This window comes from Manacus vitellinus, unplaced genomic scaffold, assembly GCF_001715985.3.
Source record: "Manacus vitellinus isolate BGI_N305 unplaced genomic scaffold, ASM171598v3 scaffold_15_pilon, whole genome shotgun sequence".
Lineage (NCBI taxonomy): Eukaryota > Metazoa > Chordata > Aves > Passeriformes > Pipridae > Manacus > Manacus vitellinus.
Genome location: NW_021939122.1, coordinates 11050264 through 11075662, shown reverse-complemented (window position 1 = coordinate 11075662; position 25399 = coordinate 11050264). Strand labels below are relative to the sequence as shown.

The window sequence follows — 25399 nt, the reverse complement described above, 5'->3', positions numbered from 1 at the left end:
AGGGAGGTGGTGGCGAGGATGGCGCGCATGCGCATTGCGGTTTGTGTAGGGAAGCGGCGCTGAGTGGGGGAGGGAGGATGGGGAGTGGAGTGTTTACTTCGGTTTTGCGCATGCGCCTGTCGGCGCGCGGGCGGGTCTGCGCGTGCGCAGGGCCAAAGGGTGCGCGGGTTCCCGTGAGACGTGACCTACTTGCGGCGGTGCCCCGCAAGCTAAGCAGGATCCACCGGGGCTGTGGCGCGGATGGGAGACTGAGCTGCTGCCGAGGGGAGAGCCCCTGCGGCCACTCTTCCCTCCTCCCACAGCACGGCCGATGTTACGGTCGGAGGTGTTTCCGTGCCTGGAAGAGGCTTACGAGAATGCTGAAAGATGGGATACAAAGCTGAGGTGGATCTCAGTAAATCAGAGGAGGGGTCTAACGTCAGATGGCATTTCTCCTGAGAGAACTTCCAGCTGCATTGGGAGCACGAGTCAGAGACCCCAGGGCTGAGTAGATGACCTCCCATGTGGCTGTGGAGAGAGGCCAGCGAGGTCATCCTTCCATCCCTGCCAGCACTGGGAGCCGCAGCAGGTACCAGCCAACAAGGAACCAGTGAGCAAAGAGCTGCTGAACGACCTGGCTGGGGAGGAGGGGCTGGAGAAAGCCCGCACACATCACGGCAGACACATCACGTTTCGACCACGTTTGAGCTTATCCCTGTCTGGCGTGACAAGAAACCCAAGACGGCTGCATTTCCATCTCCATCTGTACCTGCTCCAGAAGCTGCAGCAGAGCCCCTTGTGAAGGAGCATCTCTGGTTACCACCAGGTTCAAGCTAAAGCTTTCAAAGAGCAAAAATATAAACTGTGCTGCTGCCCTAAATAGTAACTAGCTGAATTGTATTGATACACAAGACTTTACAGAGGGATTAGAGAGGAGAAATACACAGAATTTGGGTGGAAAATAAACAGGACTCTCATACCACCCTATAGAGAGTTGGGCAGTGACTGGACCCTGAAGCTGGCATTGTGCTCATAGCTTTGGTCATGCCAAACTAATCTTGCAGTAACAGTTCTCCCAGTGTTGGGATTTAATCCTTTTACAAAATGCCTGTGTTTCTAGGCAGTATTCAGGATGCTGGAGTGAATCACTGTGCCGGGATCCCATCAGTGGCTCACAGCATCCCTGTGCCATGAGAGGGCACACCCTTGGATACATTGCCCAAAATAGCAACCAGCCAAACAGAGCTCAGGGGATAGGATATACTGGGAAAAGTGGGTTAGAGGGGAAGATGCGCCCAGGACCATCAATGGCATGGCCAGGCTCAGCGCACACCTTGTCCCCTGTGCAACCTCTGCAGAGCACCCTGCAGCCACAGCACCCCAAAAAGGCTGCCACCCTCTGCAGAGACTCTCAGTCCCACATTTCCCCTTCACCCCCACCCCAGACAGCTGACAGATGCAAAAACATAACGGTGGTGTGCATAGCGACTGTGGTTAGATTTTATTGGTTGGTTTGTTTGTTTGTTTGTTTGTGGTTTTTTTACCCATATAATTGTTATAATACAAAATATACAGACTGGAGATGCCAAGCGGGTTGTGGGTCACCATGCCCCGGGGCAGGGGGTCACTCCATGCGACCTACAGCGTGAGGGAGAAGGCGGCATCTGCTCCATGTGGGAGGGGGATTGTGGGCACCCCAGAGAGCCTGGGAGGAGGGAGAACAGGGAGAAAGGGACGCAAGGGGTAAGGTTTGGGATACCTGCCCTCCCACCCTTGAGAGAATGCAAGTGGGAGCTCAGCCCCACAACAAACCTGGGAACAGGTCTGCAAGATGAAGGGTGTGTTGAATGAACCTAAAAAAACACGTCATTTCTGCGAGGTGAATAATGTGTTGAATGAACCTAAAAAACACATCATATCTACAAGGGATGGGATAAGGATGGTCCCGCTGGGAAGTGGCCCCGTAGCTTTGGCTCAGAGCCCCAGGGGGGATTTCTAATATCTCCAACACCAGGGGCTCAGCCTGGGTCTGGGGCCCAGCCTGACGTGGGTGCTGGCCTTGCACTCCTTCCCAGTTGATCCCAGACACTGCAGTTTAGGCCAGCCCAAATCACCCTTGGCTGCTAAGGATGCAGATGCTAGAGCCACAGTCAGGGACTGCCAAGGCTGGGTACATTCCCAATGCCTGTGGAGGGCCTCTGGCATTGGCATGGGATCATTAGCACATGGGCATCACTCAGCTTCAACTCAAAGTGGTATGTGGGCAGGACAGGCTTGCCTGCACACACCCAGCTCCAAGGAGCTGATGGTGACAAGGATGTGGGGAGCACCAGGGTCCCCACGCAGGCTCTCACCTGGCCATGCTGGGAGATGGGGATGAGCCCCCCTGCCCCAAGGTGACCCTCCAGCCTGCCAGCAGCATGGCAATGACTTCCAGCCATGAGGCTGTCCCCAGCCTCAGCTATCTCTCCCAGGAGCTGCCAGCTCAACCACATCCCCAGCACAGGGCTATGCCTGTGGGGACACCTCTCTGTCCCATTGCTCATTCCCCAGCCCCTGGGCAGCAGGTGGGCCGGGATGAGCCTGGGCCTGGGAGCAGCAAACGATGCCAAGAGCATGGCTGTGAGCTCTCAGGGCCAGGACAGCCACCAGAGCTCAGCACATCTCCTTCTTTTATGTGTCCTCATACCCTTTCCAACCCTTCCTGAGGACATGGAAGCCAGGGTATCTCTTGATTGGAGCCTCAAAGTGGTTCCCTGAGGTCCCTGTGTGCCAGCTCCCTGAACTCAAGGGACAGGGGCTGAGGTTGCATCCCTTCCAGCCTCGCATCCTTCATTCTGGGGGACCTGTGCCACAAGAAGTCACCTCGGAGTTCCTTTAGTCTCCCCTCTCCCCTTGTCAGGATGAGCCTCCTAGGTCTAACCAGGACCCTTGGGATCAGGGGATGCTCCCCACAGTTCATGCAGCAATGAGCCCCAGGTGCCCATGTGGCTGCCTTCTCCAGGCATGGTCCCTCTGCCCACCCACTGGCCCCGTGTCTGGACAGGGAGGGTGGCTGGCACGCTGGACATGCTCCCCATGGCAGGACATGGCCAGGGCAGGGGAGGAAGCCAAGGCACTGGGGCCCTTTGCAAGACTTTAGTGGTTTCTAGACAGCATCACTGGAGGGTTTGGGCTGGAGCCGGGACTGGGGGCTCCTGGGGCTGGGGAGGATCAGGATTAGGGGAGCTGCACGGGGTGGTGTGCATGGGGAAAAACCTCTATTGCAGCCCAAGGCTGCAGCTTCTGCACCAGGAATGGGTGCAGGGAGGTCCATCCAGGTGAAATGCTCATCCTGTGCCAGCCATGCCCATGCTCTGATGTCTGGGAGCACCTGCTTGGGATCCCCCGAGGAAAGCAGAGCCGGCTCAGGGCAAAGGGAAGATCTCAGCGCTGACTGCATCTCCGGAAAGGGAGGTCCCTTCCTTCGGGGGTGTCTGCGCAGCCAGCGGAGGGGAGGCTCGAAGGAAAAGTCAAGAGAGAGAAGCAGGTTCTGGGCCCAGTGTCAGGAGCGCTGAGCTGGAGGCAGGTCCGGGAGCTAAATCACACTGTCGAAGAGCTGCATGGACCGCATGATGTTCTCGTCCTGTCAGGAGCAGGTGGGAAGTGGGCAAGTTGGGCACAGAACAGGAATCTGAGCAGCTCCCCCAAACTTGGCTTTACCCTTATGGCAGCTCTGGCACATGAGTCAAGAGCCCCAGGGGTTACAGGCAGTTTCCAAGCCCTGCTGGGATGCATGGCTCTTGTCATCTGTACAGGGATGACAGCATGGGTACACTTCCCAAAGCAGAGCTCCAGCCTTGCCCCTGGGAGCCCTGGCGTCATCCCCTCTCTGCCAGGAGGGAAGTGTGGGGGACAAAGGTCTCCAACAGACAGGGTGGTGACCCAGCCCAGAGAAGAGCTGCTGGTGGCTTTACCTTCTGGCAGGATTCCAGGAACTCCTCAATTGTCACCACACCGTCCTTGTTCCGGTCCATTTTCTGCAAACAAGCACATCACAGGGGTAATAGCAGGGACAGCCCCAGCCCAGGGAGAGCCCAGTACCCCCTGCCCAGGGTGGACACAGCACACCTCTGTGGCAGCCATCCCCAAGCACCCAGCAGGACCAGCAGAGCTCTTCTTCATCCTCAGTGTGGGGTGTTTTCAGCTGCACCCACTGCAGTCACTGGCTCAGTGCTGGAGCTCTGCTTCCCCAGGATATGCTCAGCTCACCTGGAAGAAGTTCTCCACATGCTCCCGGGGCGCTTCCTCCCGCATGGCCGGGTAGGTATATTTGCCCATCATGTCGTAGATGGACTTCATGATGTCCAGCATTTCCTGATGGGAAGGGAAGCAGGGTTAACACAGGGCTCTGTCTCCACCCAGTCCCCAACCCACATCTTTGTCAGGATGCTTCCAAAAGACCTGTGGGGTGCTCAGATGTGTTTCTGCTGGTTCTGTGCACAGTGTGGGCCATGTGTGTGCCTGCATGTGTGATAGAGCCCCAAAGCAGCACACCCCTCATCTACCCTCCATCCCAGAGACACACCAGTGCCAAGGAGCCAGGAGGGACATGTTTGCAGAGCTAAGCTTAGTTAAATATTGACCCTCTGAGCTCTCCTCCAGGGCTCAGCCAACACTCCCGAGTCCTGCCCTTGTCCCTGACAGGTGCAAACCTGTGCTGGTCCTGGGGACCTGTCTGGACCCCCCATCCCACCTCTTTGGTGATGCAGCCATCTTTGTTCAGGTCATAGAGGTTGAAGGCCCAGTTCAGGCGATCGTCAATGGTGCCTCGCAGGATGGTGGACAGCCCAGACACAAAGTCCTGCAAGGATAGACAAGGCAAGCAAATGGGAGTTACAGCCACAAAGGGCCTCACAGACACAAAGGGTACTGCCCTGCTTGTCCCTCCAGCAGAGGGGAACTCAGCCCAGATGTGGCCTCGGGCTGGGCTGAGAAGGGAAATATTGGTATCGAATAGAGCCTGGGGAGAAACAAGTGCTTGGCCCCGTATATGTCCCACGCTAGTCCCTTGAGTCACAGCACCCAAGAGGACACTGTGCATCAGGACCTGCTGTTCAGCCAAAGCCTGAACAAGACCCAGCCATGGTTGTTTCTGCCAGTCTACATATCATACAAGACACTAGCCAGAAAATACAGAAAGCCATTTTTTGTTGCTTTTCACTGTTTTTCTACTGTCTCTGGGAATTTAATAAACTCCACCAGCTCCTGCAAAGCTCTTCATCTATCTGCAACAGCAATGCTGCTGATCCCAGCCCGCAGTACCTGAAGAGATGCACTCTTCCTGCCCCACTGCCATCCCATCACCCCCTCCTTGGCCAGAGCTCACCTCAAAGCTGACAGACCCATCGTGGTCAGTGTCAAAGGCATTGAAGAGGAAGCTGGCATATGTGCTGGAGTCTGCAGGGAGAAGGGCAGTATGAGGGACTGTTGTGTGACCCCCTGCCTCACAGAGGCACCCATGCAGGGCGTGGGGACGGGGATGGGCACTCACCTCCCTGAGGGAAGAACTGTGAATAGATCTGCTTGAAGTTTTCTTCGTTGACAATGCCGCTCGGGCACTCCTGCCAGGGCCAAGCCACAGCGTCACTTCCACATTGCAGGAGGGGGGTGAGCACCACCCTAAATCCCTGTGACTCCCTTGCTTTGCCTTGCTCCCTGCCCTGCACACCTGGTGGGGTGGTTGGTAAGGCTGCTTGGAGCATCTCCCTGATTTTGTGGGCTGCACCCCTCACTGGAGGGGCTCTGCATCCCAGGCACCCAGGAAGGGGGCTCTGTGCATCCAAGGAAATGGAGCACAGGATCAGGTCTCCCCACTGAGCTCACTGGAGGCAGGATTAGGCTGTAGCTTTATATAAACATCAACCTCAAGGTCCCAACAGCCTTCACAAACACTGGGCACTGCCAGGTGCAAATCAACACTGAGGTGGACATGGCAGCAGAGGTGGGGCTATCAAAGCTGGTCAAGGGGTACTCACATTTTTGAAGCCTCGGTACAGGACCTGCAGCTCTTTTCGGGTGAACTTGGTCTGCTCCTGAAGCTGATCCAGCCCCTCAGGGCGGTGGCAGACGGTGGAAAGCTCAAACTCATCCTCAACACTGTCTGCAAGGAACCCAGGGGAAGAGAGGGCAGCTGAGGCCAGCACTGTCCTACTCTACCCTGTCATGCCAGGGGGCAGGAGAGCACATCCCATGGTCTCACACCTGCCCAGGGTGACATATTTTTGGGGTGCTCTGCTCAGCCAGAGTTATGTCTATGCCAGCAGGGGACACTCAGAGAGACCCTAGGGGCAGACCAGGGATGGACACTGGGCAACACCCCCCCCCAGCCTCCAGCACAGCCCAGGCTGAGCAGAAAGGGGGTGTGAAACCCCTCCAGTGCTGAAACCCTCCCTGCCTGCCCGCCCTTCTCCTCCCACCAGCACAAGTGTCTGCCCTGTGGAGCTGAGGCCCTTGATGTCCTGCAGGTCTGTGCTGCACCAGGGTTCATGTCCAGCAGGAGAGTTGCCCCTCCAGAACTCCCAGCCCCAAATGCCCCCCAGCCTTTCAAGATTCCATCCTGCCCACTGTGCCCCCACCTTCATCAATGGCTTCTCCCCACCCATCTGTCAAGCTGCACAACCCCTGCCTGCAGCAGCCAGCACCCCCAGACCCCACTTCAGCCAAGAGGAGCTGTGGTCCCATAGCAAGTACCCCCTCTCCGTGGGATGGTTCAGCCCCTGCCCCTCCATACTCACCTTTTCCCAGGGGCGATTGGCTTGCACCGGTGGGCAGAAAGAGACCCTGAGCAGGGGCTTGGACTCACCGAGGAGCCAAGCACACCCAGTGCAGGGGGTTAAGTGGCTCTGCGCTCACTCCCTGCTCAGCCTTTTTCATCCCCCCATCACACCTCCATCTCCAAACCGACATTGAACTTTGAGCAACAACCCCCCACCCCTTAAACCAGCGCCAGGAGAGTCCGGCTGCCCTGAGCCGGCTCCCAAGCCGGTCTTGCCGCTGGGAGCTGCTCCGGGGAGCTGGAGAGGAAGAAAACCAGCCCGTCGGCAGGTGAGGACAGAGGCTGGTGCAGAGCCCACGGGATCGGACCCCTCCAAGGCAGGATTGATCCTGATAGCCCCAAACCCAGAGCAGGGGAGAGGCGGAGGCGTCCCCTTCCCGCAGGCAGGGCCAGGGCGGAGAGCAGGCAGCAGCACCGCCGGGGACACACACACACACAAAGGCAAGAAGAAGCACTTGCTTTCGCTGAGCGAGGGGATGGATTTGGGCCGGCAGCAGGGCAGCAGTTTGAGGAATCGCTGCTTCAGCGCTTTTTTAGTTTGGACTGGCGGATTGCCTGGAAGAAAGAAGGAGTCACCAAGCAGAAGAAGAGTTAACAGAGCATCGGCCCCGGTCCCGGCGGGCAGCAGGGTTGGGCACCCGGCGCGGGGTGAGTGGGGCCAGAGGCAGCACATGCAGCGTGAGGCTGGAGGAGCAGGAAGGCAAAGCCCAGCCGAGGCTCTGCTCAGCCTTCCTGCTTCATCCCAGGACAAACCCGGCACGCAAATTTCCCTCCTTGGGAAGGATGGGGGTGGCAAAGGGGCAACCCTGCTGAGCTACCCACACTCAGCACCTCTGCACCCCCACATCGGAGCATGTCAGGGAGCACTGGAGACACTCAGGCACCCAGAAACCCAGGAGATGGCAGAGCTGGACTCTGCCCTTTAGCCTTGAGGACAAATATCTGCTCCCTGGGGACCCTCCCCATAGAACTGTGCAGGGAGACAGGGTAGGATGAAGGCCAAGAAATAGCCTTTGGCTGAGCCTGGGCATTGCATCCTCCCTGAGCTCAGGCTGGGTTTGATCCTGTTGGCACCTGAAGGCTGAAGGCAAAGCATGCACCGAACCCCGCCATGCAGTCCAGACTGCAGCATGCACCCCCACCCCAGCACAACACTGGGACCCGAGTCCAGGGACCTGCTTGAGACAGCCAGAAGGGGAACAAGGCTCAGGACTTTGCCTTGGCCAGGCTATGGGGCAGGGTGAGGGGCTCCCCACACCAGCCTGGCCCATGGCCATCGCATTCAAGTGACCCTGCATAAATAGTAGGTCCCCTCACTGCACTGACCCACCTGCCACACCCTATTCCCCCATTTGGACTCCAACGACTTTGCTAAGCCCTATCTTTCCCACTTGGTACTCCCTCATGGCTGCAGACCCGCTCCCTCCCTTCCCGCAGTGCCTCAAGCCAGCAAACTCAGCACAGGACTAATGCTGCAGGTGGGGAAGGGAGGAAGAGGAGGGGATGAAGGCCATGCTGGGCTCCAGCCCCCAAAGGGAGGCAGACAGCAGCATGGGGCACAAATGATACGAAAGGTGCAAAGTCCCTTTGGGGCTCTGGTGCAACTGCGTTTGGTCCAAGCATCCTGGACACCTGCAAGCAGCAGGTCACAATGCCTGCGCATCCCAAACCCTGGTTCTGGAGTTGTTTCTCTAGGGGGCCAGCAGATGGGGCTTCTCTTGCAGCTTTCTTAGCCTTGGGGGGCTAGGACAAGCCCCAGATGACAGAGAAATGGTGTTTCATGGTACCCAGCATGAGGATAGGGATGTGGGTCTGCATCCAGCAGCTGCAGCTAGGCAGGTAGGCTTCTGAGTGCCCACAGGCAGGACCTGGGACCCTTTGAGATTACACCAATGCAGCGGGCTGGGATAGGGAGATCCATCATTCTGGGGGATGGAGAACAGCTCCAGGAGGTCTTTGTCCTAGCAGGACATCACACAAAGCCACTCAGACAGGGAAAACTCTCCCCAAGGAAGTGGCATCCACAGCAGGGTGCCAGGGATGTACAAACACATAGGAATGAACAATGCACCCCCTGGCATTCGTCAGGGGATGACAGGCAAGAGTGAGGACCAGGATCATGGCACTGGCATAAAAGCACAACCTGGCTCCTGTCTGCCCCAGGGTTTGCAGGCAGGACAGGAAAGAGGATTTTTCCTTCCTAGAAGTGGGCATCAGCTATACATAAACCATGATTTTGTCCCAGATATGTTTCCAGGGCCTTATTTTGCAGAGGGAAAGGGAAATTGCACCTTTCAGCTTTCCAAGGATGCTTTGCTGCCAGGTCCCTCCAACAGAGTGGAGCTGTGGGAACAGACCTGGTAGGCAGGAATGTCCTCTTTGCCCAGGAGGAGAAGGAGAAGGGACAGGATGGGCAGAGCAACACCCAATGCCAGGGTCATGGACTGGGGAGGGAGCAGGGCAGGAGGGAAACCACACAGCAAGAGAGATGCAACAGAGAGTAAACTGTGGTTGGACTCACAGGGGCAGCAGGTATAGGCACGTGCAGTAGGTCAGGTCGGGTGCAAGTTACACTTTAGTTTGTTATAAAGAAGGAAAAAGAAAAAAAAATAAAGAACATAGGCATTTGCTTAAGGAGGAAACCAAAGGGGGCCCAATTCCTGGGTCCCCAGGACAGGGGAGGGAACATGTTCAGCACATGCAGCTTAAAAATAGGAGAGGGGTGACCCAGGCTGGGGCTTTGCTGTCCTGGCTTTGGTGTCTCCAAGGGCTCTGCTGGGTAGGACACACCATCCCCTTTCTGTCCTCAGCATCCAAACCACAAGCAAATCTGGCGGTTCCCCCTTGCTGGGAAACAGCTCTGCCCAAAGACCAGGAGTGGAGCACAACCATGAGCTGCCACTGGGCACAAGGGACATCTGCAGCACCAAGTCCTGTCCATGTCAGGAACAGCTCCTTTTCCAGATACCACTCTGCTCTCCACCCTTCTGCAAGGGCCATCCAGCGGCTGGCACAGAACACGCCAATGGAAAGGGCTGGCAGTGTTTTATCCGCGGTGGGAGGTCTGCCAGGTTAAGTGGCTTGTCACTTCCCATGCATCACTCCACAGCCTGGCAACTTCAAAATACATACACACACACACTGAGCCTCCATCCTTGGGCAGCACAACAAGGGGAAGGAATTTCCCATTCCCACCTCCACATGCTGTTGAAATGAATCCCAGAGGCTGCTGCACACTGGCTCTGAAGTAACCTATAACAGTGGATCCCTGGTCCCAGCAGTGATCACCAGCAGGACAGCCATGGACCACTTTGTACTGAGCCACCAACAGCTGATCTGTCCTTGGGAGCTGGATCCAGGCAATGCCACCATGCTGGGGGGTCAGTGCTGTACATGGCTGACACCCCTTTCCCAGAGAGAACTCAAGCTTGGGCTGCTCCGTAGTCTCTCCAGATGAAAAGCAGGAGCCAGGGTCAGCCTGATGCATAATGATGTCCTTGTCCTCTCAGAGCCACAGCCACCAGTGCCCTCCGAGGGACAGCTGGCTGAGAAGACTAACAGCAGATCCCTTCCACAGCATCCTCCTGCTAGAAAAGACCCTACAATAACAAACCAACAGGCAGTGCCAAAACTCCCCCATCACTCTCAGTAACCTGTCAATAAATGCATCGCCATGATGGGTGGAAAATGTGCATCCCACAGCACCAAGACCCCCTGCAGTGTCCCCAGCTCAGCTCCCAGGCATGCACCATTCCAGGAGGGGAGCAGAGCACCAGCAGCCCACCAGTCATGTAGCTCTCACAAACCCTGCTTGGCTCCATGGGGCAACACCGGGTCAAGTCAGCAGATCAGGAGGAGCTGGTACCCCAAGGCTGATCTGTCACAGCACTCTGCCCTAGGAGCAGTGCTGGGGTGGCACAAGGCTGCTGGATGAGAGGACCCTTTTCAGACAGCCTGGCAGCACAGGGAAGAGGTCAACAGTTCCCAGAATACATTCTTTTCTGTAAAAGAGCCTCTATCCCCTTCCAGAGCATCGCCTTTCCCTTGGAGGCCAGAGGCAAGTCCCCAGGCTCCCCCTGCCAGGCCATGGCACTGGGTCCATCTGGGCAGCAATGTTGAACATAGCTGCCCCTAAAATCTGTGGCTGATGATCATCCCTGTGCAAGGCTCAGCTCTAAGCAGGATACCTCAGCCCCCAGCTCTGCCCATCCCTGGCAGCACCCAGCCTCAGGCAGTGCCACCAACCACAGCTCTCTGGGGTCTGCAATGAAGGCTGGCAGAAGAAAGAGAGAGTGAGTTCCCCCAGCCACCCTAGGGGATGTCAGGATGGGTCCCACCAGCAGCAGCTCTGTAAATGACCCTCATCAGTCAGCAATGACAGAGCCAAGTGTAACCGAGGTGCCTTGCAGCAGCCACTGTGGCTGACATCAGTGGAATGACATCAGAGCTGGCGGGGGCCAGACAGAGTCCTTGTCTGGGGGTGGGACAGGGGCAGCCTCAGTCTGGACACCCAGAGCTGGGAGGAGTAAAGCTGCCAAGTTAAACCTATGGTTCGTGGGACAGCAGAAGCTCAGGGGCAGATATTCCCCAGTGCCAGAGGGAGGAGCAGCTGAATGACCCTTGTGCTGAGCAGATCCCAAAAGGAGAAGATAGGGCCATGGGCCAGAAGGGGCTGCAGAGCAGAGCAGGGCTCACAGCAGTGCTCACAGCAGTGCTCACAGCAGCATTCCCACCCCCAGCCCATGACAGTGCTCCCAGACAGCCTAGATGTACCCAAAGGAGATATTGGCAGAATAATAATTTCTTCAGACCACACCATGTATAAAATTTTGTGAGCAGGGAATGGGTCAGGATAGAGGTGTCAAGGGACTGTGGAGCACAGGCATTCTCCAAATGGAGCAGGTAAGGCTGCAGGACTGGAACATCACCCTGCTGCAAAACCCACACACAGGGACACATCCTGCCCCCATCCCATCACAGGAACCTCTCTAGCAGCAGGAATCAGTGGCACATCCAGAGTGCCAAAAAAATGCCCCAGCAGAGCAGTAACTCCTCTTGGCTGCAAACACCATATTTCATAAGAGAACTGGTGCTCTGCATACCTATTACACAGATGCCATCCATACCTTCCCCAGTAAGGCACAGGGACAAAACCTGGACATGCCCAGCCACAGCCCAGCCAGATCCCAGGCAGCTCAGGGACATCCTCCATGACAAGGGGGGTGAAAGCACCTCACGGGCAAAGTGCCTTCCTCTCCTCCTGTCCCTCTGCTCAGCCTCTGATCACTCCTATCCACGCATCCTTCTATCACAGCTCCCATTCCAAGATCTGACTACCCAAGGGGATAGGATCTGTAGTCCATTCACCTCACAGCATCCCCAGCGCCAGCAAGGAGGCAGAGGGGATGGAGGCAAAGAAACCCCAAATCACACTCACACAAAGTCTGTTTGCAGCCCTTGTCTGAGCCTGGATTGTCCGTGGCACAGCTGAGGAAGGCAGCCAAAGGAAACAAGGCAGCAGCACCGTGTAGCTCCCTGCACTCCCACCCTCACCCGGCACAACCAACAGGTCTTGTATCCATTGCTCTAACATATTTTGGGTCCTCTTTTTTGGCCACATCCAGCCCTGTCCTCAACACCCACCTGGCAACCAGGAAGCTCAACACCCACAGCAGCCTCTTCCCTCTGCAGTCCTAGCACAGCCCCACAGGGAGGGCAAAGGGGCTCTAGCTTCTTTTACCATGTTCCCCTCACAGCCACTAATTCCTGTAGCAGTGGGAAAGCTTTGCCCTACGTGGTGCTGCACCTCACACCCATTGCTCCCTTCTCCCAGCTCCCACTCATCTCCCCAGTTACCTGCAGCCCTTTTTCCCATCATCTGACAGAGACCAGCCCTCTGCAACCCATTGCCCCCAGACTCCAATAGTCCAAACAGTCCCCACTCCCCAGCAGCCCACACATCATTCCATCACAGTGCCTCCAGACCCAGAATTCCCCCACCCTATCTTTCCCCAGACATCCTAACTTTCTAGAATCCTGCACCGAACACCACACATTCCAGTGTCCCCAAATATTCCCACCCAACATCCTAACACTAATGTTGCCAGACACCTTAGACACCCTAATGCCCCCACAAATGCCCCAAACCACACTAATCCTTCCAAACCTCCCCCAAGCACCCTGCAGCCCTCGGGACAGGAGGAGCACCTCCATCACAATATCCCCATCTCATCAGAACCCCATCCCCATCCCTGTCCCCATCCCATCTTCCCTGGGAGGCAATGCTGCAGCCAAGCATGGATGGCACATCAGACCTCCTGCTACCTGCACTCCAGGGACCACAACTTCATACATCCCAGTCCAGTGCACCTCTATTCCCACCTGTGCCCCTTTTGGGGGTCTAGTCTTGCCCTTCACAGATAAGAGGTGAAGGAGACCCCATTGAGCTCCCACAACACTCAATACAACCCTGTGCTAGAGACCTCCAGCCTCTCTCATTAAACTTCGAGGTTTCACCCTTCACCAACAAGCAGGGCTCCAGAGAAGGATTGTCCCAATAGACTCCTTTGCTCTCTAGATTTATTGCTTTTTCTCCAGCCTGTGATTTCTCACCTCCCTGTGGCTGAGTGATCTCCTTACCCCTCTGTCTGCTGGTTCAGAGCCCGTCTTTGAGGCAGGACACAGCAGAGTGGGGGCCCTGCTCTATGTCCAGCTGGGTCCCCTTGCTCCCCCCTCCAGGCACATCAGCAACAGCAAGAGCAAGCCAGGCCAGAGGGAATTCAGAGGGAAGCAATGTGAGAAGTGATTAACACAAGGCCGGAGGGAGAAGAGATTCAACAAGCTAATTAGGTCTGGCTGGGCTGAGCAGGACGTGTCACCATGCAGCAGCAGAGGCACAGGGTGCACCGTGGGTACTTGGGGACCTTGGGGAACTCAGGGCTGGGAGAGCTGCCCTGCCCTGGCAGTCACAGCCAAGGAGACCCAGGACCAAGTCCTCTTCTCACCTCCCCCTCTAGGTAGGGCGAGACAGTGCATCCCATCCTGTGTTCACAGGGATGACCAGGTATGATGTCCCTCGGTGTGGAGCATGTGGAAAAGGCTCCACAGAGGGGAGATGATCTTCTCCAGGATCCCAGTGCCGGCAGGATGCAGCCCAGCTACAGCCTGACTCAGAGGGTAAGGCTATGCTGGGATCCAAGCTCAGGGCCTGATCAGAGGTACCATACATCCCTGTTGCTTCCCCTCCTTTGCAAGCCCTCACCATGAGCCAGCTCTATCCTGATGCAGCCACCAGACCCTGCCCAGCCCAGGTGAAAAACCTGTTAGCCCTTGGAAAAGGAAAAGCAAGGGTTAAATCCACTGCACATGGGGAAATCTCTGGTGCACCCTTGGGAACCCAGAACTTCCACCCGGAGCACCTGTACCTGTCCCAGGCTAGATTTCAAAGATCTATGGCTCTGCAGCCAGCCTGCCTTGACCTCTGGGGTCTGTCAAACCGACCAGGCTGGATGATGCCCTGAGCCCAGGGACTCCAGCATCACATCCCTAAAGGCCAGTCCCTCCTTCAGCCAAGACGCAACACTCCTATTCAGGGTTCCTGGAAAGCAGGAGGAAAGCAGGGCTTGGCATGGGGCTTTGCTCTCACCAGCACCTCAGGGATGCTCACTTTCTCCCCTCTCTGGAGGAACCCTCACCCTGAGCCAGCCATCAGGAGGTGTCCATACTGCTCACTGCCACCACCCTCCTGCCTGGTATCTTTTGGGGTGCTGGTGGCACCCAGGCAGATTGCCACTCCCTCCAGTTTCTCCCCAGACTCTAGAGGAGTTTGGCACCATCCCCAGTCCCGCTTCCCTCTCCGGATCCTCAGCTCTGGGACAGCAGCAGCACCCCACCAAAGGAAGGCAGAGGCCAGCACACCCCGTGTTGGGGGCTCTCCAAGACACCCCCAATCCTGCCTCCCCCTGCACAGACCCTGACCAGCTGAGGCAGGAACAGCCCTGGGCAGGCACCAATTATCCTGCCAACAGCAATCTGCAGCTTCATCTAATATTAATCTGAGGCTGGGTGGCTCTCCCGCCTTTTCCCTCCCGCCATCCCCCCTCCCAGCCAGGACCAATTGCTCTGCTCTGAATTATTGATGCTGCACTTCAGAAGCCCAAACTGATAGTGTTTCTCTCCCCCTCCTCTCTCTGCCCCATCCCAAGTGCTTGGCCAAAGCAGGCTCTTGGCAGGGGGCTAAAACCCCCCTGCATGGCTCTGCCAGGAGATGCTTGGGGCTGGGGACAGGCACAGTGGCACAGGGCAGAGATGGAGTGACACAGTCCATCATTGATTATCCAGCTGGTAAACAACATCAGTTCCAGCATCGATAGCCCTGGAGATCCTGGAGCACAGTGCACTCAGGGGAGATGCTCCATTGCTGCTGCCAGAAATGCCTGTGCCACCAAGGCTGTGCAGGGTCCAAGAGGACAGAGTGCCAAGCAGACAGGGCAAGGGGGTGCAGACAGTCAGTGCTTCTGTCCAAGCCCTTGCTCAGAGAAGAGCCAGCTCCAAATGGAGGACAGTCTTCTCAGGGCCTCATCCAGCTGAGTTTGGGAACCCACTAACCCTGAAGTTCCCCCAAGGGCAGACAGAGTCTGTCTGCAAGATGCTCCCACTTAACCCATCTCCAGGGCTTGGGTATTTTTCCAGTCCCATCTGGAGGTGCTCCATTCCCAGCCCATCACTGTGGTGGCAGGATGCCTCCCAGCACAATCTGTCCATGGGACAAAACCAGCACAACCTGGGCAGAGAGACAACCACAGGCAGAGGACCAGCCAGAGCAGGGGAAGCGCAGCAGGCAGCATCAATGGCTCCAGAGCAGGTGGTGGAGCCCTGTGTCCATTAGCAGACCTGACCATTAGTGTTTGGTTTCAGGCTCTTTGTGGTCTCTGGGCTGTCACTGTCGACCGAGTCATGGCTTGTAAACAATCCCTAAAGTGGACACAGCATTTCTCAGCCCCAAACAGTGCCTAGGACCTTCCACAGAGAGCAAAATCTCCTACCTCCTGCCTCTCAAGTCGACGGGGGGAAGTGACCCATGCAACAGGATCTCACCCGCATGCCAAAACACTGCTGTTCACACACAGAACTCCTCGTAGAGTGCCCAGAGCTCAGCTCAACCTCAGCCACATTGCCCCTCGAGCAATGTGCTTCCCTCTCCTCTGGTCACCTTTAGGCAATGGGAGCAGCTGCTGGCAATCCAGGGCACCTGGGTCCCATTCTCACTGCCACAGCTGGGGTGCATCTCGAGCCAGGCCAGAGGGAGCTGCAGCTCCCCACCATGGGAATGTAGGTGATTGGGGACAGGCATGCCACTGCCCCCCTGGAGGGGTGACAGCTGATGGGGACAAGGCTGGACACAGGGCACCCCATCTCCATTCTCCTGCCCTGTCCCAGGCCAGCGAAAAGTCACTTGCAGGTGGATGAGAAGTGCGCCCCAGGGAATAGAGGAGCCACACCAGCCAAGGAGTGGCCCCTCAGCAGAGTTGCTGCAGAAGATGGGAGGCTCTCTGTCTCCATGCTTTCCATCACACCTGAGAGATGCAGAACAGCTGCAGTCAATGCCAACTTTAGTCCAAAGCTTTGAGCAGCTACACGGGGAAACAAAAGCACTGGGAAGGGGGAAACCAAGGTCTGGGGAAGGCAGCCCCCAAATCACCAGAAGAACTGGGGAGGGGGGTCCAAGCTGGGCACAATCAGCATGCCCTCTACTGGGGTTCACAAGGCAGGATGCTTGCCAGGTCAGCTCCTGCTACAGTTTCCTTCCTGGTATGATCCACCTAGGAGTACTGCTGCTGGAGCTCAGGGACATAGCAAGCAGTTAAGCAGTAACGAAAACTTTCACCCACCATGCTTTCCTGTCCTGCAAGCAGGTTTGCAAGATCAGAAGAAGACCCCCCATTTACTCCTTCACTCCCCACCCCCAGGCACAGCCAACCCACAAGTACAGCCCAAGAGTGCTACCAGGGAGTGCCCTGGCACTGTTTGTGGAGGGAAGCCAGCATTCACCACTACACCCAGCCCGTGTGAGAGTTAGCACTGGAGAACCAGAGCAGAGCATTCCAGGGTACCAGTGGACCAGGGAAACTGTCTGTCACGCCCTCACCCAGTGCATGCCCTGATGCCAGGGGCTGGGCAGGCTGCAGCATCCTTCAGGTGGGTGTGTGCTGGCATGGGCAGAGGCTGGGCAGGGTTGGGGGGACCCTTCACACAAACATCACCCTGGGAACCCAGGGAGCACCTAGCCAAACAGTCCTGACCTCCCTCCCACCATGCATAGAATCCCCCGAGCGGATCCAGATTCCAACAAGTGCGTCCTGTGCACACTGCTCAGCACCTTGTACTGCCCATCCCCAGCTGGACAGCCCCCTCTGTGTCCCTCCATCCTGCCCAAGGGCCACAGGGGGCCCTGGGGAGAGCCAGGAGCAGGGAGCCCAGCAGATACCCATCCTTCCTGAGCCTGTCTGCTCTGCAAGCTGGTGCTAAGTCTGACACCTCATGCGCAGAGTGAGGTGACCATGGTCTCTGATAACATCTGGGTCCTGTAGAGGTGCTGGAAAAAACCCTGGTGCCCACATGCACACTTACACACAGTCCCAGCCCACAACACCCCAGCACACATCAAAGTCACCACCATACAGCAGACACCCTGCCAGCCTTGTCCCCTCCCCACATCTTCAGCCACTGGGACAGGCAGGACACCCCACTCCTTGCATCCTATGCCTCTACAAGCAGCAGACGAACACCACGTCGCAGGACTCTCACTCTCTCATGGATGCAGCACTCTTGGAGCATCCTTAGAGGCAGCTCTGGACACCCACTGCCTGCCCCTCATGTTCCTGGAGGCACCAGCACCACCCAAACCCGTTACCTTCCAAGGACACAGGCTCGAAGAGGCCAAATTGCTCCAGCACCTTGACGAAGAGGACCAAGACCACCAGCACCGCGATCATCTCAAGGCCTTCCAGGTTCATGGTGGGGGTGTCTCATGGCCCCTCACTCCCCCACCCCTCCCCACCTCAGTCCTGGAGCCCCGTCACCCCAGCACACAGCTGCCAGGGCCACTCATCTGCCTCAGGGACACCTGCCCCTGTCCCTGGTAGGGAGATCGCTGTCACCCCTCTACTCTGGGGCGCCCGCCATCGGCTTGGGCTAAGCAGGGGTCAGCTGAGGCTGTGGGGCAGTGCAGCTCAAGAGCCACGAGAGCCCAGGCAAAGCAGGGTTGTGCCTGCGAGTAAGGGTGGAGAGAGGCCAAGTGGAGGAGCCGTGCGGGTGGTGGCAAGGATGGGAGGGTTGGGGGAAGGAGGCATGCCCTCCCATTCCAATGACACCACCTCCATCGATTTGCTTAATGCAGTTGCTAAGGAAACGGGCCACAGATATTAAAAGGCACTTGGTTCCCAGGGGGGACATGGGGAGGGGCAGGACAGTGGGCACTGGCTAAACATCCAGGATGGGAATGACTCAGATTTGTCCTCTGTGCCCCAGACACGTGTGCCCCATGGGGACCAACACGGCTGAGCATCATGAGAGGATGTGGGGCAACAACTCCCTCTGCCCCATTTCCAAGCAGGCAGATGGGTCCAGCTGTTTTGCTGGGAGCACCAAGGGGAGATGGGAAGCAGGGCTGTGAGAACGAGTGGGAGCAGAGGCTGTGATGCAGGATGCCCAAGACACTGCCAGACCCACAGGCAGTGCATCAATGAGCAGAAGAAAAGAAGATTCAAGGGCTGGGGATGCAGTGGGACTAAGGGACCCAGCCAAGGTCACAGAGCAGCTAGAAACAGAGGGTGAACCCAGACATCAGTGTGCCTCGAGCACACATTCACACACAGCCAAGAGGGCTAAATTTAGTTCCTCTGCTTTTTTTTTAACACAATTCCAGCTCTTGCCTGGCTGCTCAATTACAAGCCACAGGGACCACTGGGGAGCCAGGTGTCCACTGGTTCCTGCCTATCACCAGGGCTCAGAACCCTTGGGGTGCACAGCTTCCCCCAGGGACACCACTGGCGCTACCCATCTCCAGGTGGACAATTCCCACATGGCACACAAAACAAGATCAGTTTTAACTCCAGCACCAGTGTGGCAGGCAGGGAGCAGGGCTGCCCCCATGCTACCACTGCTCCCCACCCTGCACAGTTCCCCCCAGGTACAAGGCCGGCTGCCCCAGGCAGAGGTGGGTTGGCCTTGCCCAGGCTATGGGCACACCCCCTGCCCAGCTCTAAGGCCCTACTGCCTCCACAAAGGGCCCTGCAAACAGGACTGCGGCAGAAATCCCCTTTTCTCCCTGTTGTCTTTGTGCTGGGTGGGAAATATGTCACCAGGGGAAGAAACGTCACCCTGGGACACCAGCAGGGAGAAGGGGATGGCAGAGGTGTTGGCTGTTACTGACAAGAGCTCCCAGCAGGGCTGTCCCACACCAATCCCCCAAAAACCCCCATTTCCAGCCCAGAAGGCTGCAGACTTGTCCCTTGGCATGGGACAGAGAGGGCTGGTGCCTCAGTCCCAGGTCACGGCAAGGCCAGGCTATCTAGTGGCTCCGTGCCATGAGGCTCAGCATCTCCTGCCCATGTGGGATGTGCTCCCAAGGCTCTAATGCCAGCAGAAGATGCCAGTGATGCATCAGAGGCATCTTGAGGAGAAAGCTGAAAGTTTTCCCTGGGGAAACATCCCTCAGGCTGGAATTTTTCAGACCTGACATTTCCTTTTCTTGGAAAGAGGCAAGTTTCCAGGCACTGAGCCTGAATTTCATGTGGCTGCCTCCCAGTTTTGCCCCGAGTCAGTCCCTCCAGGCCAGGGTGGCACAGACCTGTTGCACTCTCAGAGGAAGTTTCCCACTGATGCCAACTGCATTTTTAAAGCCATTTTTCTTGCTAAACCCCAGTTACAACCCATTATCTCCTCAAACCTCCAGCTGCTCCCAGTGCCAGTGCCTGTCCTGCACACTGTGGGTCTATTTTTGCAACCTAGTTTAGGCCAGACACAGAGTAAGAGGAGCCCTTCCAGCCTGAGACAGGGCTTGTCCCAGCAAAGAGGGTTTGGGGCAGTTCCTCTGTAAAGCAAACCTGCTGAGCCCCTGAATGGACCGTCATTGGTAACAGGTAACAGCTTCCCCTCCTGCCCTTATGCCTGTCCCATGCCAGCCATCCTCCACAGCAGAGCAGTGATAAATCTCCGACTCACCACGTCAGGATTCCACATTTCCATGCTGGAGCCATTGATAAAAACCCTCCACTCTTTGCTGCCAGCATGACTGCAAGATCCCACCAGGACTGGCACAGGCACCAGGTGCTGGTCCCATGTTCCAGTGCCACACACCACGCCAGAGCCCAGCTCCCAACACCCCCAAACTCCCCAAGGTTTCCTGCCCAGAACACATTCCCTCCCACTGAGGGCAGATCCAGATGGGCTGGGTTCCCAGGGATGCTACTCTGTCTGGAGCTGTCCCCAGCATGGAGGAGACACATGTAGGACTTCACCAATGGAGCCAGACCCTCAACTGCCTGCAAAGGGATGTTTGAAAGTATACACACCCCACCAGAAGTGGGACAGGGATTTTCCCCCTATCCCACCAAGAGGCATCACTCCCAGGGATGTTTCCTCGTCCCTGCAGCCAGCCAGCATTTGGCCATGCCATAGGAAAAGCCTTAAGGCCATGGCTGAGTTTTGCAGAGAGAGGTCACACGGATGGATGGAGCAATGCACACCCCAGGCAGGAGAGGCTCTGCACGTCCTCAGACACGTGATGCCAGTGCCACCCCTCCTGCCCTGCTCCTAGCCCTGGGGTCTCACCTTGCAAAATTTCTGGCATTCACATCCTACTTGCAGCAGGGCTTGGAGAGACCCTTCACCAGGAAAACTGGGACCCCTGCCACATCCCAGAGCTCCCAAACACACCAGCTAAGGACCAAAGATGTAGGTCATCCCTAAAGGGACCTAGAGCCCCAAAATGCAGGTTGAGGCCCCGGCATCAGCACTGGGCACCCTACAGGAGCAGGAGGCTCCAGGGAGTCCATCTGTGTCCCCATCTTGCAGTGAAGGGTAGCAGTACCCGGACACCGGCGGCATGGTGGACCCTGAAACAGCCCTGGATACTGCCATGGCTCAGCCTGGTGGCTGCCACCAGTGGAGCAGGACCAGGTCCAGGAGGAACAAATTAAGAGACTGAGGAGGAGATGGAGGTGCCCCAGAGAGGCAGAGAGAGGGTCCCCAATCCACCTCTCCCACACCAAGCATCTGGTTTACCTCACTACTTGGTTTGTGGAAGCAGATGGGATGGGCCAGCATCACCCTGTCCCCCAAAGTCCCCAGCCCCGTACCTTCAATGCCGCTGATGATTTTGAAGCAGCGAGTGGTGAACCAATAGGAGATGAGGAGGAGGATGGCAATCAGGGAGGCATAGAGCAGGCTGTCGTTGTGCAGGGATGTCTTCTCCATGGCTCCATCCCCTGTGCCCACTTGTGCCCCCCACCCAGCCCCGCTGTGCTATCTGGGGCAGCCCTGTCCCGACAGTCCCCCTGCCAGAGGAGCCGGCCACGGCGGGCAGGGAGGCGGGGGGCTGCACGGGCAGGCAGGCAGGTAATTGGGAGCGTTGTGTGAGAGCCAGGCTCCCAAACCAATTACCTTAATTGTGCTCAGGCAGCACATGGCAAACAGTTAAAAATAACCCTCCTGGCCCGGGGGGAGAGTGGCACCATCAGCCAGGAGAAGGAAGCAGGGGGCAGAGAACAGACGGGGCTCATTACCCATGTGGGTGCAAGTCAGTGCCACGGGCCCAGCAAGGCATCACCACAGCTCAAGAGCTGCTCCAAGTTCCCTGCTGACCTTGGGATCCTCAGGGCTCGACCCCTTGTTGCCACCCCACAGGAGGAGCTGGGAGTCCTGGAAACGGGGCTCCCTAGGGAATGATGCTGCAGCCTAGGATCAGTGAACATCAGCATCTCTGCTGAGATGCTTGTGTCCGCCCTTGCTCCACACATGGGGCCTTCAAGGAAGGTGTCTCTGCAGTTCTGTCATCCCAGAGACCTGGGTCTGGTAGAGAGGCTTTGGTATCTTGTCCCCTGTGTACCAGCACAGCACCTCTCCAGGGATGTCTGGGATCATCATCTGCTTTTCTCAGCCTGGAGTCAGAGCCAACTAGCCTGTTTCCCACTCTGTGATGCTGGGTGCACTTGGACAGTGCCACCATGGACCTGGGCACACTCACAGATCCAAACCCATGTGGGATTAGCTGTACCCATGCCTGAGACACCTCTGGTCCCCAGACTGCGCTTGGCCCCATCAGCTGCCCCATGGGATACAGATACATGGCTGAGAAAGACAGACCCAAGTGTTTCACCCCAAAATCTCTTTGCATACAAGATGTTCCATAACCACTCTACAGCTACAGCCAAGGGATGTGGCCACTCAGGTGTGGGATCAGGAGTACAGAAATGCTCAGCTGTGCCTGTTTCAGAGAGCAGAATCCAAGCATCCAGATCCTCCACTCCCTCCCTTCTCTCTCCCCCAAGACCAACTGCTCTGAGCATCCACAGGTGACAGTGGACAGTCTGGCAAAGTGGTTCTGGCATATGCCCACGTTTCAGCCCTGGGGAGGGTGGCAGGCCCTGTAACACTGCCCCAGGCACAGCTATGCCAGGACAGGCAGCACAGGCTGGCACCAAGTGCCTCCCGTCCCACTTTGGGCTGTGATAATAACAGCCATGAAGCATCCCCCCTCCAGCTGAAGCATCCCATCCTGGCTGTCTGGCATTGCTGGCACTGCAGCCCTGCCACCCAGCTAAATTTAACCACCCTACCAGCCACCATCTGTGTGTAGATAGAAGTGCCTGGGAGCGGGGTTTCTTGCCTAGAAAGCAGCTCCGCGCACACAGCGTGTCACAAGCACACATGGGGCAACACCCAGAGCCATCAGGTAGCCAGGTGGCTGGTCCCCATCTCCATCCTCCCAGCACCACCAGCAGCGGGGAATAGGGAACTGTGCCTTGCTGCAGAATGGGAGCAGATGGGGAACAGAACAAAGGAATCATCCATGGTCAAGGGACCTGTCTCTTCAGGAGGGGACCATGCACCTTGACCATGGCCAGGCTCTGCCCTGCTCGAGAGCCATGCCTGTGATTACCCCCAAAGTGCTCTTCACCCAGTGCTGCAGGGTGTTAGGGCACTACCTCCACAAAATGTGTCATAGGACTTGCTGGACCAGAGTGAGGTGATGGTCCCCAGGCACAGCTGGGCAGCAGCTGCTCAGGTACCTTGAGTGATGCTGACCCACTGGGGGGCCAGCCTGATGGATAGGAGTTTCTCCTTTTTTTTGTTCTCGGGGCCATCATCCATTAGGGAGAGTTAAATTTAGGTTAAAGCTGATCCCTTATTACCTTGCTGCTAATCAGAGCACGAGCAGATTATTAATAAGCACATTAAAATATTGGTGAAATGCTATTTTTGGGAGGTGAAGTCACAGTTTTAATCTGGTTAATTGATTGAGTCATTTCTCTTTCTCCTCTCTGGCGACCCGTCCTTGGTTAGCTCCCTAGGGCACCCAGCCGGGGGCCCCCCACCCTGGGGCACGTCTGGTCGGGCACCCAGTGCCTTCTGTAGTGAGCTCCGTGGGACCTCCCTCACCTATGCAGGGAGAACAGAGGGGCTCATTGCCCCCCAAAAGGGGACCATAGGGTAAGATAGCAGTTGGACAGGGGGCAGCATCCTGGTCACCCATGGACCAGGGCAGCGGCTGGGGAAGAGTAGATGCTGTGGAGTGGAGAAGGTTCTGCAAGCCCCATATCCCACTCCCAACCCTGAGTTAGAGGGACATAGAGCTGCCTGGCTTTGGGTTTCACCCAACCTTGGCTTGTCCGAGAATTTGGGAGGACATTGAGAAGAGGGTTCGCAGTGCTAGTCAGTGTCCCACGGCCAGCCATGCCCTCTGTGCCCGTCCCAGCCCCGTGCACACCCAGCAGGGCTGTAGGGACAGCCCTTGGTGCTGCTCAGTACCACGCATGCCCAGTCCAGAGACCCAGTTGTGGGGGACACCCGCTACAGCCCCAGTGCCATAGTGCCCAGCTGCAAAGCCCAGGACACTGGGATAAAGATCTGCAGGATGTCCTTGCAGGTGGTGGGGGTGGAAACACACAGAAGTCCCATCCCCACTTTGCTTCATCACCTGCAGCTCAGCCCCTCATGCCCAGGGCCGGACTCAGCTGACTCATCCTCTTCCCCCTTCACTCCGGACTTGTTGGCTGGTGCCCGGTGGAGCCAACAAGCGGGGATGGACCTGGCACTGCCTGCAGCACACCCAGCCTCCAGAGCCTGGCACACTGCTGGGCTTGGGGGACTGTCCCCTGATGCAGGGGGACCCTCCATCCCAGGGCTCAGGTCCCTGTGGGCAGGAAGGTAGCATGCCAGCTGGGCATGGCTCACAGGGTGGATACTGCTCCCATGTCCCAACCCCCAGTGCTGTGCCAAGTGCATCTCCATGCTATCCCCGCCTTTCCCTGGCCCTAGGGATGGGCAAAGGCTGGGGAGACACAGGGGTTTCCCCGGGCAAGGAGGGGCCAGAACTTGCAAGGGGTTTTCAGGCAGGCTGGGTCCTGGCAAAGGCAGTGCAAGTCCCAGCCCTGCTCCAAGGCATGACACTGCCAATAAGGCCTTCCCCGCACTCATGGGATGAAGTGCATCCCCCCAGCACTGTTGTTGCTCAGAGGGGCAGCCCAGTGGTCCTCAGCAGGGCAAGGCCATGGGGGTGGCAGCTTGCCCCCTGCACAGGGGCACAGGGACAGGGGCAGGAGTGGCACAACGGGAGTCCCAGCACACACAGGCACACGATGACCTGCCCAAGATGTGCCCTTTGGGTTTAGGAGGTGGTTCTGGGCTCACACTCAGAAGAGAGGGCCCTGGCCAACTGGCTGGTCTGTACAGGGGCTGGCATGGGGATGAGGGTCCTACCACAGCTGTGACAGCAAACCAGGAGCACACAGCATGCAGCTCTGTCCCCAGGATCAAGCATCCCAGGACATAAACAGATGCAGGCATCAGGGTGTGTCCCTGCCTTGGCTTGTGGGGCACACCCAGGGCTTTCCTGGCCAGATGGATGGAGGGCACAGCTGTGGCCCCAGAGGAGTCATATTCCTTGATACGGCAGGGAAGAGTCCGACCAGCTGCCATTTATGTGCACAGCAGTTCTTTCACGCTCCACTCTGCACCAGTCCCCTCCCCAAATAGAACATTCCCATTACCCCAAGTCCACAGGGGGCCTTTAGGGGCTCTCATGGCCTCCTGGAACGATCTTCAGCTTTGCTCCACACGGAGCTCAGTGCAACCCCTCTGCCAGGAGCTGAAGCGTTCAGCACCTGAACAGGATTTCCCCCCTCCCCAAATAACCTCGCAGAACTCATCAGACAGAGACCACTCCCTCAGAACAGAGACCCCGTGTCCTCCAGGGCGGCACCTACCTTGGGAGAGAGTGCCGGTGACAAACTGATAGAAGAAGCGGATCACCCGGCCCAGCTGCCTCTTGCAGCGCTGCTGGCAGTGGCTCATGGCTCCAGCTCCCAGCGCTGGGGAGGG

General features: G+C 57.2%; 1 protein-coding gene across 3 annotated transcripts in view; it reads right to left on the bottom strand.

Moving 5' to 3' along the window:
* Positions 1-1462: 1462 nt before the first annotated feature.
* Positions 1463-25399, bottom strand: part of KCNIP2 (potassium voltage-gated channel interacting protein 2) — a 44415-nt gene continuing 20478 nt past the window's right edge. Inside the window, exons 1-9 of one of the 3 annotated variants that reach the window (XM_025894778.2) lie at positions 17709-17811; positions 7256-7351; positions 5997-6121; positions 5513-5582; positions 5348-5418; positions 4715-4822; positions 4231-4335; positions 3936-3998; positions 1463-3604 (exon numbers count right to left, since the gene is read on the bottom strand). In XM_025894778.2, coding sequence (XP_025750563.1) covers positions 3557-3604; positions 3936-3998; positions 4231-4335; positions 4715-4822; positions 5348-5418; positions 5513-5582; positions 5997-6121; positions 7256-7351; positions 17709-17811 — 789 coding nt within the window. In that variant the 3' untranslated portion in view covers positions 1463-3556. Of the gene's footprint in view, positions 3605-3935; positions 3999-4230; positions 4336-4714; positions 4823-5347; positions 5419-5512; positions 5583-5996; positions 6122-7255; positions 7352-17708; positions 17812-21156; positions 21332-25399 lie in introns of those variants that run through there. The other 2 variants (XM_018069239.3, XM_025894779.2) reach the window with 2 other exon arrangements.